Source organism: Molossus molossus, unplaced genomic scaffold (genome assembly GCF_014108415.1).
Source record: "Molossus molossus isolate mMolMol1 unplaced genomic scaffold, mMolMol1.p scaffold_m16_p_15, whole genome shotgun sequence".
In the NCBI taxonomy this organism is placed as follows: domain Eukaryota; kingdom Metazoa; phylum Chordata; class Mammalia; order Chiroptera; family Molossidae; genus Molossus; species Molossus molossus.
Window position 1 is genome coordinate 51583980 of NW_023425350.1, and position 19895 is coordinate 51603874.

General features: G+C 43.0%; 1 protein-coding gene and 1 pseudogene across 1 annotated transcript; one reads left to right on the plus strand and one right to left on the minus strand.

Annotated features, from left to right (window-relative positions):
• Positions 1-520: 520 nt before the first annotated feature.
• Positions 521-3034, minus strand: LOC118630548 (annotated as a pseudogene).
• A 353-nt stretch (positions 3035-3387) lies between these two features.
• PCYOX1 (prenylcysteine oxidase 1) lies at positions 3388-17804 on the plus strand. The gene is made up of 6 exons (XM_036263018.1): positions 3388-3557; positions 4665-4871; positions 5918-6092; positions 15723-15934; positions 16275-16427; positions 17009-17804. Exons 1-6 carry the CDS (start codon positions 3446-3448, stop codon positions 17665-17667), a joined length of 1518 nt encoding a protein of 505 aa, XP_036118911.1. The 5' UTR covers positions 3388-3445; the 3' UTR covers positions 17668-17804.
• Positions 17805-19895: the final 2091 nt, after the last annotated feature.

Genomic DNA, 19895 nt, shown 5'->3' on the forward strand with positions numbered 1-19895 from the left:
AAAAAAATAAAAATTCTGTGTCAGATTTTTGGTCAAGTTGTTTCCATTAAAAAGTACTGATTTAAAAAATTGCCCTGGCCGGTTTGGCTCAGCGGTTAGAGCGTCAGTCTGCGGTCCAGAGAGACCCAGGTTCGGTTCCTGCTAAGGGCATGTACCTCGGTTGCAGTTTGTCCCTGGCCCTGGTTGGTCATGCGGGTGGCAGCCACTCGATGTGTCCCTTTCTCATCGATGTTTCTCTCTCTCTCTCTCTCCCTCCCACTCTACCTGAACAAAAACTGGAAAAATATCCTCAGGTGAGGATAAAAAACAAAAACAAACAAACAAAAAAATGAATAACTTAAAAACTGCCACACACACACACCAAATGGTCCACAAAACATTCTCCTTTCCTTCTGAAGTTTGTACGATGCATTGTAACCCTCACCAGTCTTTTACTATTAAATTTAAATGGCCAATTGAGACAGTTCTGAGACTGTTCTTCCACTACTATGACTGGCATGGTAGATATTGGGGATAATATTTATTTAGCTTTCTGGACAGACTTAGTGACTTTGCCAGCTCTGGCTGCCTTCTTTTCCATTGCTTTGATTATACCCCCAGCAACTGTCTATCTCATGTCACCAATAGCAAAATGGCCCAGAGGAGGATAGTCAGATAACCTCAGTGCACATGGGCTTGCCAGGAACTATATCAATGATGGCAGTATCACCAGATTTCAAAAACTTTGGGTCATCTACCAACTTTTTCCCAGAATGGCAATCCATCTTCTCCTTCAGCTCAGCAACTTTTCAAGCAATATGAGCTGTGTGACAATCCAGCACAGCTGCATATCCAGCACTAATTTGCCCTGGATGGTTCAGGATAATCACCTGAGCTGTGCAGCCAGCTGCTTCCACTGGTGGGTCATTTTTGCTGTCACCAGCCATATTGCCACAACAAAGTTCTTTGATGTACATGTTCTTGACATTGAAACCCACATTGTCCCTAGGAAGAGCTTCACTCAAAGCTTCCTGGTGAGTCCGGCCGGTGTGGCCCAGTGGTTGAATGTCGACCCATGCACCAACAGATCGTGGGTTCGATTCCCGGTCAGGGCACATGCCCAGGTTGTGGGCCAAATCCCCACTGGGGGGCATGCAGGAGGCAGCCAATTGATGCTCTCTCTCATCGATGTTTCTACATTTCTCTCCCTCTCCCTTCCTCTCTCTCTAAAATCAACAAAGGAAAAAAAAATTAAAAAAAAACAACAACTTCGCCCTGGCTGGTTTGGCTCGGCCTGTGGTCTAGAGAGATCTGGGTTTGGTTCCCGCTAAGGGCATGTACTTCGGTTGCAGTTTGTCCCCGGCCCTGGTAGGGTCATGCGGGTGGCAGCCACTCGATGTGTCCCTTTCATGTCGATGTTTCTCTTTCTCTTCCTTTCTCTCCTTCCTGCTCTATCTGAATAAAAAGTGGAAAAATGTCCTCGGGTGAGGATAAAAAAACAAAAACAAACAAAAAAACCTTTATGGTGCATTTCAACATGATTTCACTTCAGTTGTAATGTAGACTGGAGCAAAGGTTATCACCATGCTGGGTTTGAGAACACCAGTCTCCACTTGACCCACAGGGACAGTACCAATACTACCAATTTTGTAGACTTCCTGGAAGGGCAGACACAGGGGCTTTTCAGTTGGATGAGCTGGTGGCAGGATGCAATCCAGAGCTTTAAGCATCGTGATTCCACTGTCATTGCCATCTTTACGAGTGACTTTCCATCTCTTGAACCAAGGCATGTTAGCACTTGGCTCCAGCATGTTGTCACCACTCCAAACAGAAATTGGCATAAATACTACTGTGTCAGGGTTGTAGCCAACTTAAAAAAATGTAGATGCTGACTTCTTTAACAATTTTCTCATAGCTCTTCAGGCTTTAGGGCAGCTCAGTGAAATCCATTTTGTTAACACCAACAATCAGTTGTTTCACACCCAGTGGTTAAGCCAGAAGGGCATGCTCGTGGGTCTGCCCATTCTTGGAGATGCCTGCTTCAAATGCACAAACACCAGCAGCAACAATCAGGACAGCACAGTCAGCCAGAGATGTGCCTGTAATCACGTTTTTGATAAAGACTCTGTGTCCTGGGGCATCAATGATGGTCACATAATACTTGATGGTCTCAAATTTCCACAGGGAGATATCAATGGTGATACCACGCTCACTTTCAGCTTTCAGTTTATTCAAGACCCAGGGCATACTTGAAGTAGCCCTTCCCCATCTCAGCAGCCTTCTTTTCAAATTTTGAATGGTTCTTTTGTCAATCCCACCACATTTGTAGATCAGATAGCCAGTAGTGGTAGACTTGCCAGAATCTACCTGTTCAATCACTGCGATGTTGATGAGTCTCTTTCCTTTCCCATGTTGGCTTCGATTTAGTGGTGTTTTTCACAACACCTGTGTCTGGTGGCAAACCCATTGTGAAAAAGCTTCATCTTTCTTTTATCCAACGTATTTCCATTTTTTTTTTTCTTTCATCCTCACCCGAGGACATTTTTCCATTTTTTGTACAGATAGAGTGGAAGGGAGAGAGAGGGAGGGAGAGGAAGAGAGAGAGAAACATCGATGTGAAATCGATGCGAAAGGGACACATCAAGTGGCTGCCACCCCCACGACCAACCAGGGTACATGCCCTTAGCGGGAACCGACCCCGGGTGTCTCTGGACCGCAGGCTGACGCTCTAACCGCTGAGCCAAACCGGCCAGGGCTCAACGTATTTTCTCCTTCCACCTATACTGTTCTTCATGTTCATATGTTAATTTTAATTTGGGGGGGGGGGCTAGGTGGGTGGAGTATTTTAATTACAGAAATGGGATCAAATAGTACCCATCACTCGGTCACCCATTTTCTCACCTAACAATACTGGGACAATAGTTACTGGTTCTACATTCTCTTTAATGCTTGCATAGTGTTCCACTGTATGTATGGCTACACTACTTTTTCACTCCCCTCACCTTGGACCAGCCCATCCCAGGTCGCCCTCATTTTTCCTTTCACATAGCGTCATTTACCCATACATCTTGTACCCAACAATCCCTGGAACATAGTGATCACTCAGTAAGTAAGTATTTGGAACTCCACTGGTCTGTTTTAGACAGGGATTAGCTGTGTGCATTGTTTGAGAGGGAGCGATTTAAGTGAAGAAATAGGTGTTTCATCCAAACAGATGGGAAGGAAGAACTCGGTGAACTTCTTCTGGTGCCCTCGGTATTTCGTTGAAGCAGGGTAGGCTTCTCGGGACTCCGGGAGGGACGGGTGGAACTGGGGTGTCAGGGGCGGAAGGGGCAAGGGGAGAACCTGGGCGGGGCTCCGAGGGGCGAGGCCGGCCGGGGGGCGGGGCGCGCAGCTGCGCAGCTGTGGGCTGAAGCTCAGTCCGGCGCTCCCGGTCTCCAAAGTGCTGTGCTGCGTCGTGGGAGACATGAGTCGTACAGCGGAGGAGCTCGTCCCGTCGCTTCTGGGCCTGTGGCTGCTGTTGTGCAGCTGGGTGTGCCCGGGGAGCACCGAACTGCAGGCCCCGCCAGATAAGATCGGTAGGTGACAACGGGGCGGCGCGGAAGGAGGTGCAGGAGTGCGCCCTGCGCGGGGGGCGGCCGCTGCGTAGTGCACCGGGCCCCGCAGCCGCGACGCCCGCCAGGCCGCGCGGACCGAGCCCTCCGCGTCGGTTGCGATTTTCCCGGTTCGCGTCTCAGTGTCGCTTTCCGTGCCTCAGAGACCGTGTTTTTCCAGTCGTGGAAATGTGCCCACTTGAGGAATGGGCTGTGGAAGGGGGACCAGGCGGGCGGACGGCATCCAAGTGTCCCTGCAGCCCCCGTCTCGGAAGCTGGTGGTGGGGGGAGACCGAGCTCCCTTCACTGCCTTCCCCTGCTGCTCCTGGGGAGGCCGGTCTTCTGGTTTGGCTTGGAGCCGCGGGCGGCTTACGCTCTGCAGATGACAGGCGCGTGCGGGCTCAGCACCCAGCAGTCAGTGCAGGCAGGCTGACCCCGTCTGCTGCCCTTCGTCGGGTTGAACCGCCCTCTCCGCTTCCCCTCTCCGCTTCGCTGCGGTCGTCCTGCTCCAGAGGCCCCTGGCTTGCACGGTTTCCCTGCCAGGATGGCTACACGGCTGAAATAATCCTCCCTTTCTAGTTTCAGTTGTTGTTGCTGCTGCTGCTGCTGCTGCTGCTTCCTTTTGGTTTGGTTTTGCTCTGTTTCTTACTCCCTTTAAAACTTTGTTGGGATCACTAACCTGTCTAAATTAATGAAACAAATCTAGGCAAAATGGCGGCCACTTCATTTAAAATGCGTGCTGGAAAGACCCACCTCCTCTGCTCCCATGAGTTGGGTACAAAGAAGGTTGTTCAGGCCCACGGGTGCCTCCACAAAGAACTGTGAGACTCTTTGGGCATCTGGCAAAATAAATCTAATTACTGTCCATTTGTAACTTAATTTACTGCCCCTTTTGTCTGGGGGCAGTGTGTGTGCAGATTCAGAGTTCTGTCTTCTCTGCAAGACAGAACTGGCCTACCTTTATTCAGCCTTCCCTAAATTGTGCCTAACAGCCTTAAGTAACATCCGTTATTGCTTAATGGACTTTCAAAAACAACGAAACTCATAAAGCTGGTAAGAGGGAAATAAATTGTTCCTTTTTTCACCCCATAGCGATCATTGGAGCTGGAATTGGTGGCACTTCAGCAGCCTATTATCTGCGGCAGAAATTTGGGAAAGATGTGAAGATTGACCTGTTTGAAAGAGGAGAGGTGGGGGGCCGTCTGGCCACCACTGCTATACAGGGGCAAGAATATGAAGCAGGAGGTTCTGTCATCCATCCTCTGAATCTACACATGAAGCGTTTTGTCAAGGACCTGGGTGTGTAATTTGGTCTGAGAGATACACAGCTTTCTGCATGACTATCCATGAATATTTTTATCAGATAGGGAATTGAAACTTTTCCACCTTGTTAATGGTCCTTTACAGACAAGTTGGTGAAACTATTTTCCTCACTTTCCTTCTAGCAGTTGGTTCTGCCTTAGTTAGGAGGCATTCTCTGTAATGGGACACTGGTTATCAGTATCTTAAGTTATCTGGAATTACAGCCATGGAGTAGGGGTTTGGGTGGGGATGGTTGCTGTTGTCAGTTCTTCAGCCTGTGGGTTTCTGTTGAATCAAAGAATGGTTTGAGTTAGCAGAAACCTAGTATGCTCATTTTATATTGGGGGAAATGAAGCCCAGAGGCTTGAAGTGTCTGGCTTAAAAGTCATTCACGAAGCTGTGGGTACAGACGTGCTTAGGAGGTGGGACATCTGTCTGACTACTTCCCTACCAGCAGAGGAGCTGGACAGAGGTTGTTAAGGGAAATCTGGCAGGCCTCTGCAGGCCCTTTACTCAAGGAATATTGGGTAATATTGGCCTCCTTCCAGTTATCTGAAATATTCAGTTATGCAAAGTAGTATTCGACCAGGACTAGGATGATGCCTTTCTGTTAGCTACCTTCCACATCTCCTGTGGATGCTTCCTGAGCCTCTGTTTTCTTCATGAGTGCACATGTGTGCCAGGAGCAATTTATGCTGCAAAGATTCATGCCTGATATTTCTGTTTTTAAGTTGACTTTAGTTGGTACTCTGGGTTTTTCTGGACTTTTTAGACTCTTTAGACTAAAAATAGCCACTCTAATTTGGATATTATCTGCATGATCATCTAACCCATCTTTTAGAGAATTTGCTTTTGGGATGTGTAGTGAGTGTGTAGTGTATCATATCACTGTTCTAAAGATAGAGCGTCTTTAATATGTACCCTGATAACTGGGGGAGTTCCCGAATTCACTCACTTCAGAGTGTCCCCAGTAGTTTCAGATTACCTTTCATTTGATCAGCATAGAAACTACTGACTTGGCTACCCTTTCTCTGTTTTTGCAGGTCTCTCTACTGTTCAGAGTTCTGGTGGCCTAATAGGAGTCTCTAATGGAAAGACTCTGGTGTTTGAGGAGAGCAGCTGGTTTATAATTAATATAATTAAACTAATTTGGCAGTATGGATTTCAGCCCCTTCGAATGCACATGTGGGTAGAAGATGTATTAGACAAGTTTATGAGGTAATTTTTTTCCCCTTCCATTTAACCTAAGATGTTTTCGTTAGATGATTGTTAGGAATTATGGTTTCTTGGAACAGTTCTCTACCTAACTGCAAGGCCTTTTTGTTAGGCAAAATGTTTTATATAAAATGTGCAGACCATTTATCCCCTTGGAAATTGAAAAGGTAGTTTATTTTTGCTTCTGAAAATGTATTTTGCAAATGTTTGTTTAGTGTTGTTGGACACTCAAATGCTCTACAAATAGTAACTTCTTGAATTCTCACAATAGCTCTCTAGGTAGGTACTGTTTATTAGCTTCTGTTTACAGATATGGAAGGTGGAGGCATGGAGAAGTTTCAGGTGTGCAAATATACCCACCTGTTAGTGGTAGAACCAGAGTTTTTACCCAGGCAGGCTGCCTCTAGTTTTCCCTCTTAATCTCTGCCCTGTGCTGGTGTTAAGTATTAGATAAATGAGGTCATGTGTGCAAGAGCTTGCAGAAAGGATCAGAAAAATGAGCTTTAATTGTGACATGATGTTTTAGTGAGTCAGGAACTTGATATAGGACATCAGTTCTGTGCCCTAAGAATTTAAATAAAGATGTTAAATTCCAGCACAGACCCGGGGAGTGACAATACAGGTGTTTCTTTTTCTTTATGTTTTTCTGTATTTTCAAAATTGTGTGTATGAACGTGCATTGCTTTGGTAATTAGGAAGAATAACATAAAATAACCAGTATACTTTGAAAAATGCAACCTATTTTTTTAAGTCTACTGCAGTGCTAATTTTTATGCTGGTTTACTTTTAAAATTTTATTTATTGATTTTAGAGAGAGATAGGAAGGGGAGGGGGGAGAGAGAGACAGACAGAGACATCAGTTAGTTGTTCCATTTATTTGTGCATTCATTGGTTGCTTCTTTTATTTGCCCTGACCAAGGATGGAACTGCAACCTTGGCATATGGGGATGATGCTCTAACCAACTGAGCTACGGGCCGGGGCTGGTTTACTAGTTTAGATGGTGGAGATATTCAACTTGTAAATGTTACTAATATTTCATTACTATGACTTTTCCAATGTAATGAAAGAATTATGGAAAAGGTAAAATTACATGTCATATGTGCCTGTTATGTGACAGGCACTATTCTAGGTCCTGAGGATGTTCAATCTGGAACATGCCCCTGCCCTCAAAAAATATACATTCTAGTAGACAGATAAGCAATAAACTAAGAAAAGTAACTAAGAAAAAATATATAGGCATGGGGACTTGGGGCTGTGGTCACCAAGATGGGGGCAGGAGGGTGGAGCCAGGCCCGGGCTGTGGCCTTGGAGTCTCTGTGGCTCAGTGGCTGGACCAGGTGCAGGACGGAGTTCTGGTGCAGAAATCGCCTGGGTGAGCTTAAGGTCCCGGCAGCCACGCTCTGACCCAGTAATTTATAAGCTTAAAATTAAATTTGTTTTTGAACAAATACAGCTCTTTTATTTGAGACAAACCATTTGAAGACTGAGACCACTGGGTTTTATCTTTGAGGATAAAGGAAATCTTTGGGAAAGTGTATTTTTTTTATCCTCACCTGAGGACTTTTTTTTTTTTTTTTACATTTATCTTCAGACGGAGCAGGAGGGAGAGAGGGAGAGAGAAACATCGATGTGAGAGAGACACTTCGAGTGGTTGTCACCCACACAACCCCACCTGGGGCTGGGGACAAATTGCATCTGAGGTACGTGCCCTTAGCCAGAACCAAACCTGGGCCTCTCTGGTCTGTGAGCTGACGCTCTAACTGCTGAGCCAAACTGGCCAGAGTGTAAAGTGTGTTTTATATACCAAAAATGTAAATCCTGAGACTGAATCTCTACAGAGCCTGTACAAGGGAATAGATGTTGGTGGGAGCATTTGCATCCAGTTAGCTTGAAGAGTCCCAAATGGACCCTACCACTGAGAAATCAAGATGGCAGTCCACTGTGGAGAATAGAGGAAACTTGATTAATGCCAGAGTGCTCTGATAATTCACAACCAAGACAGGGTTCTTTTAAAATTTATTTCAAGCCCTGGCCGGTTTGGCTCAGCGGTTAGAGCATCCGCCTGCGGTCTGGAGAGACCCGGGTTCGGTTCCCGCTAAGGGCACGTACCTCGGTTGCAGTTTGTCCCCAGCCCTGGTTGGTCGTGTGGGTGGCAGCCACTCGATGTGTCCCTTTCACATCGATGTTTCCCTCTCTCTCTCTTCCTCTCTCTCCCTCCCACTCTATCTGTACAAAAAATGGAAAAATGTCCTCAGATGAGGATTAAAAAAAAAACAAAACAAAACAAAAAACCCAGGTTCGGTTCCCGCTAAAATTTATTTCAGGCCCTGGCCAGTTTGGCTCAGCGGTTAGAACGTCGGCCTGCGGTCCAGAGAGACCGGGGTTCGGTTCCCGCTAAGGGCATGTACCTCGGTTGCAGTTTGTCCCCGGCCCTGGTTGGTTGTGCGGGTGGCAGCCACTTGATGTGTCTCTTTCACGTCAATGTTTCTCTCTCTCTCTTCCTCTTCCTCCCACTCTATCTGAACAAAAAATGGAAAAATGTCCTCGGGTGAGGATAAAAAAAAAAGTATAAAATGGATTTCAGGAAATGAATGAAGACAACAGGGTTCTTACCCAACATAAATGGACAATGGATTTGATTTTCTTAAGACTTTTTGTGTCATTAAAATAAGTCCATTTTTGACAGCTGGAGATGAAAGACAGGCAGGTTAACAGGGTTCTTACCCAACATAAATGGACAATGGATTTGATTTTCTTAAGACTTTTTGTGTCATTAAAATAAGTCCATTTTTGACAGCTGGAGATGAAAGACGGCAGGTTAACAGAGATGATAGTTTGTATGCCCAGAATATTTTAGTTTGATTTGTATGAATATGACCTTGTGGATTGTTAACTTGAATACAATTTCTAACACTTAAAACAATATATATAGAATTTATGTAGAGACAGGCAGTTACTCTTTGAAGAAGATAGGTATGGGCATGTTGCTACACACTCAGCAGGAAAATCCAGTTTCATTGGCATCAGATGCAGTGCCACCTGTATGTATCATTTTCTTTTGTTTCACATTTATTCATTTTAGAGAGAGAAAGAAACCAATTTGTTGCTCCATGCATTTGTGCATTCACTGGTTGATTCTTTTTTCTTTTAAATTTTTATTTATTGATTTGACAGAGAGAAAGAATAGGGGTGGAGAGAGGGAAGAAGAAAGAGAGATTGAGAGAGATTTGTTGTTTCATGTATTTATGTATTGGTTGATTCTTGTATGCGTCCTGAGCAGGAATTGAACTGACAACCTTTTGGTTCACGGAACAATGTCCAACGACTTGAGCCACACTGGCCAGGGTCCTAATCTTCCTTTTTGGTTTACTTTTTTCCTTAATACTTATCATCCTCTAAATTATGTAACTTATTCAGTTATTTGTTACCTATTTTCTCTACTAGAACACAAGCTTCATTAGGGCATGGATTATTTTTTTCCTCTGTTGTATTGACCTCTGCATCCTTGAACATTGCATGGATCAAAGCTGCTGCTCCATAAATATTTGAGTGAATAAATGAATGAATAAATAAGTGTTAAGGGTTATACAAATATATTTTGAAAAGAAAAAAAGCTGTATAAACAACCCAATTAGCATAACCTGCTAGTTCCTCACATGTTTAACATTTTAGTAAATATGTATTCTAATGCAACTAGTATTGTAAAACAGTTAAAATGCTCCGTGTTTATATGGTGTATGTTGTCTCATGTCACCCTCTAGGAGGCTTTACTTAGGAGGCTTGCTTGAGTGGGGTTGGGGCTTAGGTGGGAGGAGGTGGGGAATCATTTAAAAAAATGTACTGTATCTTGTCCTGGCTGGTTTAGCTCAGTGGTTAGAGCGTCGGCCTGCAGACTGATGAGTCTCAGGTTTGATTCAGGTCAAGGGCACGTACCACAGTTGCAATTCATTACCTGGCCCTGATCTGGGGTCATGCGGGAGGCAACCAGTCAATGTGTCCCTCTCACATCGATGTTTCTCTCTCTCACCCCTTCCCACTCTATCTGAACAAAGATAGAAAAATATCCTTGTGTGAGGATTAAAAAAAAAATGTATCTTTATTGTTGTTGAAAGTATTACAGATGTCCCTCCTTTTATTCCCCATTGACACCCTCCTCCTTGCTCCTCCCACTTCACTGTATTGTTTGTTTGTGTTCATTGGTTATGCATATATGTATATAAGTTCTTTGGTTTATTTTCCCGCACCCTACTAGGTTTGTCAGTCTGTTCCCTACTTCCATGTCTCTGGATCTGTTTTGTTTGTCAGCTTATTTTGTTTATTATATTCCACAGATAAGTGAGATGATGTGATACTTATCTTTCTCTTCCTAGCTTATTTCACTTAGCATAATACTCTCCAGGTCCCTCCATGTCATCTCAAAGGGTAAGAGCTCTTTCTTTTTCACAGCTGCATAGCATTCCATTGTGTAAATGTACCACAGCTTTTTATTTTATTTTTTTATTTTTATTTAATTAATTTATTTTTGTTACAGATGTTTCTCCTTTTTCCCCCCACTGATTCCCCCCTCCCCCTCCCTCCCTGCCCTGTTCCCAGCTTTGTTGTCCATGTCCATTGTTTATGCATATAAGTTCTGTGGTTTATCTCTCCCCCACCACCACCTCTTTGGGCATTGCCAGTCTGTACCCCACTTCCACGTCTCTGGGACTATCCCATTCTTCAGACTGTTATGTTCATTATATTCCACAAATAAGTGAGATCATATGATACTTGTCTTTCTCTGTTTGGCTTGTTTCGCTTAGGATAATATTTTCTAGGTCCCTCCATGTCATCTCAAAGGATAAGAGATCTTTCTTTCTTACAGCTGCATAGTACTCCATTGTGTATATGTACCACAGCTTTTTTATCCATTCGTCTACTGATGGACACTTGGGCTGTTTCCAGATCTTAGCTATTGTAAATAGTGCTGCTACAAACATGGGGGTACATATATTCTTTCTAATTGGTGTTTCAGGCTTCTTAGGGTATATTCCTAGAAGTGGGATCACTGGGTCAAATGGCAGTTCAATTTTTAATTTTTTGAGGTAACACCATAGTGTTTTCCATAGTGGCTGCACCAGTCTGCATTCCCACCAGCAGTGTACTAGAGTCCCCTTTTCTCCACACCCTCGCCAACACTTGTTGTTTGATGATTTGTTGATGGCGGCCATTCTGACAGGTGTGAGGTGATACTTCATTGATGTTTTAATTTGCACCTCTCTGATGATTAGTATGTTGAACATTTCTTCATATGACTCTTGGCCATTTGTATGTCCTGTTTAGAGAGGTGTCTATTTAGTTCCTCTGCCCATTTTTTACTTGGGTTCTTTGTCTTCCTTTTGTTGAGTTGTATGAGCACTCTATATATATTGGAAATGAACCTCTTATCTGATATATCATTGGCAATTATGCTCTCCCATACAGTGGGTAGCCTTTCCGTTTTGATGATTGTATCTTTTGCTGTGCAGAAGCTTTTGAGTTTGATGTAGTCCCACGTGTTCATTTTCTTCTTTGTTTCTGTTGCCTTAAGGGATGTATCATTGAAAATTTTGCTGCATATGATGTCTGAAATTTTGTTGCCTACATTTTCTTCTAGGATTTTTATGGATTCATGAGTCACATTTAAGTCTTTTATCCATTTTGAGCTTATTCTTGTATATGGTGTAAGTTGTTGGTCTAGTTTCATTTTTTTTGAATGTAGCTGTCCAATTTTCCCAACACCATTTATGCAAAAAAATGAAACTAGACCATCAACTTACATGCAAAAAAATTGGACAGCTACCACAGCTTTTTTATCCATTCATCTACTGATGGGCACTTGGGCTGTTTCCAGATCTTAGGTATTATAAATAATGCTGCTGTGAACATAGTGTTGCATATATTATTTGTGATTGGTATTTCAGGCTTCTTGGGATATATTCTTAGAAATGGACTCATTGAGTCAAATGGAAGTTCCCATTTTTAGTTTTTTGAGGAAACACTGTATTCTTTTCCATAGTGGTTGCACTAGTTTGCATTCCCACCAGCAGTGTACTAAAGGTCCCTTTTCTTCATATCTTCTCTAGCACTTGTTGTTTTATGGGAATAAGTTTTTATAACATCATATATAAGTTACTTTTGTCATGCTGATCTAGCCAATGGTCACTCTACGTTTGGCACTCTTTGTTGAATGAGATATTCAGCCTATTCTTTTTCTTTTTTTTTTTTTTAATCCTCATCCGAGGACATTTTTCCATTTTTTGTACAGACAGAGTAGGAGGGAGAGAGAGGAAGAGAGAGAGAGGGAAACATCGATGTGAAAGGGACACATCGAGTGGCTGCCACCCGCACGACCAACCAGGGCCGGGGACAAACTGCAACCGAGGTACATGCCCTTAGCGGGAACCGAACCCGGGTCTTTACGGACCGCAGGCGGACGCTCTAACCGCTGAGCCAAACCGGCCAGGGCCAGCCTATTCTTTTTCTAAAGAACCCCGTTCATCCGACTTTTTCCAAGTTCTTAGTACCCAGAAGCCAAATGATATAGTTGGAAGGAGTTATTTTAGTTTCTCAGTTTTTGCACTTATATTATTTTTCCCCACAAAAATTTATTTAACATTTTGTACACTACACTGGTAAACAGTAGGTAATATTGAAATGGTTATGACACTGTCCCCAGTTTATTTTGGAGAAGAAAGTTGATGTAAACCTCTCTTTCCTTGATCACTGATAGAGATTTTTTTTGGCACTTATTTCTTCCTTTTTTTTCATATACTTGTTGTGCATGTATTACCTGTTCCTACTGTAAGTAAGCTTGAAGAAAAGGAACTGTGTCTTTCTCATTTTTGTATCACTTCTTTCTTTTTTTTCTGGTAACTTTATATATTTATTTTTTTATCCTTACCCGAGGACATTTTTGCATTCATCATCCCAGCCAGGATGTCATGGGGGCAGCAGTCTAGAAGGTAGCTCTTACAGACTTGGTCATCTGTAAACTTCACCCTCTGTCTAGTTTTATCTCAGCTCAATGAACATGAGGCTTTTCTACAACTCCCTTGCAGATTGATGTAGGCAGGCAAAGATACACTGAACTGTCCCGGGTCGTCCCCATGAGCTGGTCCAGCAGGGCCTGCATCTGCACCTGGGCAGACATGGTAGCCAGCAGGGCTGACAGGTCCTCTCAAACCAGCAGCCCCGTCAGCCTCGAGCCCACACGGTCCTTGCCTTCACGGGGGAAGTCAAGAGGAAGTCTGTATCACTTCTAATCTGAAAAATTATGTATTGAATTACTGTATGAACTAAATGTATGTGGATATTCTTTTTAAGTCCATAATGTGCAGAGAAATATCAGGTGATATTTTCTAAAAATTAAATAATACAATGTAGTATATAAATGATGAATGAGCGGCATGGGTGCTAAGTTTTGTGGGACTTTTGGAGATGATATCACTGAACTGAGAAGTTGGGCAAGACTTTGCAAAGGAGGTGTGATTCAAGCTGTGAAGGGAGTGTAAGTGTTCTGTATTTAGGAATGGGAAGTGTAGTCCAGTTGGAGGGAAGAGGTAGTACAATTTTGGGGAATAATATGCAGAGTATATTTGGAGACCAGTGAATGAGTCAGGTGTGCTCAAGTGGAGGGGATGTGTGTGTATATGTGTGTGTGTAGGGGGGTTGAGGGTAGAGGGGGCAAGTTGTGCTTGAGACTTCTACTTGCCATGTGATTTTTCAACAAGTTATTTCATTTTATTTCTTAAAAGATTTTTACCCTGGCTGGTTTGGCTCAGTGGTTAGAGCATTGGCTCGTGGACCAATGAGTCTCAGGTTTGATTCCGGCCAAGAAAATGTACCTTGGTTACAATTGGTCCTAGGCCCTGGTCGGGATCATGCGGGAGGTGACCAGTTGATGTATCCCTCTTAGGTAGATGTTTCTCTCTGTCTCTCCTTTTCTCTGCCCCTTTCTCCCCGTTTCCCTTTGTGAAGATAAATAGAAGAATATCCTCGGGTGAGGATTTAATTAATTAATTAAAATTTTTTTTATTTTTTTATCCTCACCCAAGGACATTTTTCCATTTTTTGTTCAGGTAGAGTGGGAGGGAGAGAGAGGAACAGAGAGAGAGAGAGAGAAACATCGATGTGAAAGGAACACATCGAGTGGCCGCCACCCGCACAACCGACCAGGGCCGGGGACAAACTGCAACCGAGGTACATGCCCTTAGCGGGAACTGAATCCGGGGTCTCTCAGGACCGCAGGCCGACGCTCTAACCGCTGAGCCAAACCTGCCAGGGCTAATTAATTAATTTTTTATCCTAACCCGAGGACTTTTTTTTTTTTTTTTTTACATTTATATTCAGATAGAGAGGGAGGAAGAGAGAGACAGAAACATTGCTGTGAGAGAGACACATCGACTGGTTGCTACCTACACAACCCTGGCCCAGGAGGGAACTAACTGCAGCTGAGGTACGTGCCCTTAGCGGAAACCGAACCGGGTCTCTCTGGTCCCCGGGCCGCTAAGCCAAACTGGCCAGAGCTCAGGTGAGGATTTAAAAAAAAAAATTTAAAATTGTTTAAAAAAAGGTTTTTAAAAATTGATTTTTAGAGAGGAAGGAAGAGAGGAGAGAGAGTGAGAGCGAGAGATTGATGTAAGAGCGAAACATGATGGGCTACCTCCTGCACTCCCCCTACTGGGGATCAAGCCTGCAACTTGGGCAAGTGCCCTGACTGGGAATGAAACTGGCAACCTTTCGGTGCACAGGTTGACGCCTAACCAACTGAGCCACACTGACGAGTGCTCAACACATTGTTTTATTACTTCTACTTTGTTTATCTGCATTTAGAGCAAAGGAATTAGAGTTGATGTGTTTGGCTCTAAAATTTATGATTTAAAAAACAGAAAAAAAAAGTCAGGACTTTATTTAGTAAGCAACTGTAAGCAAGATGTATTTTGAATAAATGGATAGATTACAAAATAAAAGAGGTATTTTAGGGCTTCTGGGAGGTTTATTGAAAGAAACTAGAGCAGGTAAATCAGTTACTCATTTTGGTAGTTTGAATATAAATCCTGACTCGAGATCAGGAAAATGAGCATGAAGTAACCAGAGAGATGTTAAATTGATAAGGTTTCCTTCTTGGCTAGGAGAAGCAGAAAGGAGAAGTGAAAACATTTAAGTTTGAAACTGAATGAACTGAGGAGGACATGTAGGATGTTAGGTGTGTCCTGTTATTTTTGTTTGGGATAGGGAGTGGGTGGAGAGGATCAAGCCTGGTGGAAAGATAGTTGTAATTTTAGACATGTCTAAGTGTTACTGGAAGATAAAAAGATGAATGAGAACAAGACATACCCACTTCTGTAAAGGTGCTTCCATGACCATAGTAATGCCGAAGAGTGTATGCAAAGGACAGTGACCTTCCAGAGGAAGCAAAGGGAGAGGGAGGGCTGAGAGCTTCTGGGATATCTGGGGAAGATGGTGGCTGAGGTGTATCTCACATGATAACTAGGAACTCATCAGAGAAACATGAAAGTCAGTTTGAGTCTTATGATGCTATTTCCCTTCTTTATGCATCCCCTTACCCCTGTCTTGTTTGGTGTTTAATGGCCATTTCTCTTTTTTTTCAAAAGGATCTACCGCTACCAGTCTCATGACTATGCCTTCAGTAGTGTAGAAAACTTACTACATTCTCTAGGAGGGGATGACTTCCTTGGAATGCTTAACCGAACAATTCTTGAAACCTTGCAGAAAGCAGGCTTCTCTGAGAAATTCCTTGATGAAATGATTGTTCCCATTAATAGACTCAATTATGGCCAAGGCACAGGCATCAATAGCTTTGTAGGTAAGCCACAGCTTGGAACAGTTATAAAATTGGTTCACAGAGGGGCTTACCTGGTGTTATGATGACTCCTGACCTAAGCCATGAGTTGGAGAAGGCTACCTTTCTCTGTGAAACCTTAGACATTGTTGGCAAAATTGTGTAAATGTGCAATTTTATGGGGAGAGAGTCCTTAGCTTTCATTAGTTGAATGGTTCTCAATGGGGAGATTTTGTCCCTAGAGGCCATTTGGCAATGTGTGGATACATTTGAAGGAGAACTCACCTAATTGGGAAGGGAGAGTGGGTGGAGGGCCTCTTACAGAGGTAGGATTAAAACACATTTTTTTCCCTACTGCTTACAGGTGTAGTTTCACTAGCTGGTGCTGATTCTGGCCTTTGGGCAGTAGAAGGTGGTAATAAACTTGTTTGCTCAAGGCTCCTTCAGGCTTCCAGAAGCAACCTTATATCTGGCTCAGTAATGTATATAGAGGAGAAAACAAGGACCAAGCAGACAGGTGAGCTTGAATTTCTGTTTTATTGTTCCTGATTTTTCCTGTAGAAAATAATTGCTCAGGGAGAAAAACCTGTCGTCTTCTATTTCTCACTCAGTTCCAAATGATGAAATTTTAAATTGTATGAGTTGTACCATGTAGAAATATTCCCGTATATATTTAAGTGCAATGGCATGGCTCCTTGGATTTAAAACATTTCATCTCAAAAGTAAAAATTTCTTATTTTGTACTTATTGACAAGATATTTTTGTTCTAAGTAGGAACAGTTTGGGACAGTTAACTTCATGGATAAAGTCTTTATTTTATTTTTTTAGAGAGAGAGAGATAGAAACATTTATTTGTTGTTCCACTTATGTATGCATTTATTGGTTGATTCTTATATATGCCCTGACTAGGGATTGAACCCACAACCTTGGTGTACTGGGATGACACTTTAACCAGTGGATCTACCTGGCTAGAGCTTAAAGGACAGTCTTTAATTCCTTAGGATTATAAACTATTAAGAAGGTATAGAATTATTTTAGGAGATGTAAAATATAGTATGTTAGAAATTAAATAAATGTATGCTTTCTTATTTCCTCTAGGAAACCCCACAAAGATGTATGAAATAGTCTACCAAACTGGATCTGAGACCCGTTCAGACTTTTATGATATTGTCTTGGTGGCCACTCCATTGAATCGAAAAATGTCTAATATAACTTTTCTCAACTTTGATCCTCCAATTGAGGAATTCCATCAATACTATCAACAAATAGTGTCAACTTTTATCAGGGGGAAGTTGAATTCAACTATTTTTAGCTCTAGAACCTTAGATGAATTTGGTCTCACTACAGTCTTAACCACTGATAAATCAGATTTATTTATTAACAGCATTGGGATTGTGTCCTCTGTAAGAGAAAATAATAATCCTCAAGCATCAACAGGTGGAGCTTTTGTTTGGAAGATCTTTTCCCGAGAAACTCTTACTAAAGAGCAAATTTTAAAGCTCTTTGTGTCCTATGATTATTCTGTGAAGCAGCAGTGGCTTGCATATCCTCACTATAAGCCTCCAGAGAAGTGCCCCTCCATCATACTCCACGATCGACTTTATTACCTCAATGGCATAGAGTGTGCAGCAAGTGCCATGGAAATGAGTGCCATTGCAGCCCACAATGCCGCTCTCCTTGCCTATCACCGCTGGTATGAGCACACAGATATGATTGACCAAGAGGACTTATATGAGAAACTGAAAACTGAACTATGAGATAACACTTTCATTTTCCTCCCTTCTGGTTCCAAGTGGAATATCACTGGCAAAAAAGAACACAATCTGAACAGAGATGATTTTGAATCAGATATTTTGCCATTATCATTGTTTAACGAGTAATCCCAGTGAGTCATGAGAAAATACAAGGGTCTAAGTGGGAAGGTGTAACTATTGCATTTATGCCATCTTCAAAATTGTGTGTGTGTGTGTGTGTGATTTTGAGAGTACGTTTATTAAAGTTGGGGACAGTGAAACAAAGGAAGGACTTAGGGTAAGAAGAAGCAATTGGAGAGAGCCTAGGTGATGCTCTGCTTTGGTTCCCTAGAAACATTATAGAAAGAAGTGATCCAAGGTGGGGCTGCTGTTAGCTCACTGAAAAATGAGAGAAAAGGGGCCTTGGAGACAGGTTCAGGGGGTTAGCCCAGGAAGAACTGCTGCTCCCCTGGTTGCAAGTCTCATGGGGACCCTTAGAGTTCAGGAGAAAAAAGTAAAGATGCGTGCCTGAGAGGGAAGAAAGGCATGGGCATGCTCCAGAGTGAGCCCACTCCAAGATTTCTTAACCCTTATCATCCTTCAACAGTGTTTTCCAAACTTGTCTGATTGTAAGGCTCATCTTACAGAATTAACATACAGAATTCCCTAGCTTCTCTGGAGATTTTGATTCAATAGGTCTACAGGTGAGGCCCTCGATTTTGAACAAAACTTTAGAACAATTTAAGCTGAATGCTTGAGGAAGAACTTAGACATACCTTTTAATTGACTAGTTCATTTGTACTTTATAGCTGGATGTGATCTTTAGTTACTTAAGTGAAACCTATGGGAGCTGGTATCTTATGCGTAGCGTTAGTAATTTACACCATTTTTATCCTCACTTGAGGACATTTTTCCATTTTTGGTACAGATAGAGTGGGAGGAAGAGACAGAGAGAAACATCAACGTGAAAGGGACACATCGAGTGACTGCCTCCCACACGACCCAACCAGGGCTGGGGACAGACTGCAGCCGAGGTACGTGCCCTTAGTGGAAACCGAACCCGGGTCTCTCTGGACTGCAGGCCAACGCTCTAACCGCTGAGCCAAAGTGGCCAGGGCATTTATACCATTTTCAAAGTAAATGACTGAAGCCTTGACCTTTAGAATGTTCTTTTGATTCTTTTGTCTTTTTTTTAGGGGTGAAAAAAATCTCCAGTAAAATGCAAAGCAAATATAGACTGTTGATTGAAGAAATTGGCATTCTATTATCAAAACCTCACCTATGGAGCTTTGTTTTTCTTTTTTAATTTTTATTGTTGAAAGTGTTACAGATATCCTCCCTTATTTCCCCCATTTACCTCCCTCCCTATTCCTTTTTTTAATTTTTAAAAATACATTTTTATTGAGTTTAGAGAGGAAGGGAAAGGGAGAGAGAGTAACATCAATGTGAAAGAGAAACATCAGTGGGCTGCCTCCTGCATGCCTCCTACTGAGAAATCAAGCCCGAAACCCGGGCATGTGCCCTGACTGGAAATCGAACCAGCGACCTCTTGGTGCATGGATCAACGCTCAGCCACTGAAGCATACTGCCTGGGCTCACCTATGGATCTTTTATTTATTTTTAAAATCCTCACCCGAGGACATTTTTGCATTTATCTTCACACAGAGCGGGGGGGGGGGGGGGGGGGGGGGCGAGAAACATAGATTTGAGAGAGACACATGGAGTGGTTGCCACCCACACAACCCTAACCAGGCTGGGGACAAACTGCACCTGAGGTACGTGCCCCTAAGGAACTGAACCCAGGCCCCTCTGGTCTGTGGGCCGATGCTCTAACCGCTGAGCCAAACCGGCCAGGGCACCTGTGGAGCTTTTAAAGACACAGATAGCCCTGGTTGGGTTTGCTCAGTGGTTAGAGGGTTGGCCCAAGGACCAAAGAGTTATGGTTTGATTCCAGTCAAGGACACATAACTTTGATTTCGGTTCCATTCCTGGCCCTGGTCGAAGTTGTGTGGGAGACAACCAATTGATGTGTCTCTCTCACATCAATGTTCCTCCCTCCCACTCTATCTGAAAATAAATGGAAAATATCCTCCAGTGAGGATTACAAACAAACAAACAAAATGTGTAGACCTCCCCCACTGCCATCCCCAGGCAGAGATTCTGATTTAATGGATTGAGGATAGGGCCTCACCACTGTAGCTTTTTATTTTATTTATTTTTATTTTTTATCCTCACCTGAGGACATTTTTGCA

What these genes read in the sequence shown, in the direction of transcription:
- PCYOX1 (XM_036263018.1), top strand. Translation starts at nt 3,446, where the DNA reads ATGAGTCGTACAGCGGAGGAGCTCGTCCCGTCGCTTCTGGGCCTGTGG. An exon ending in GCGTTTTGTCAAGGACCTGG is followed by an intron (nt 4,872 to 5,917) that starts GTGTGTAATTTG and finishes CTGTTTTTGCAG; the next exon opens with GTCTCTCTACTGTTCAGAGT. An exon ending in AACAAGGACCAAGCAGACAG is followed by an intron (nt 16,428 to 17,008) that starts GTGAGCTTGAAT and finishes TATTTCCTCTAG; the next exon opens with GAAACCCCACAAAGATGTAT.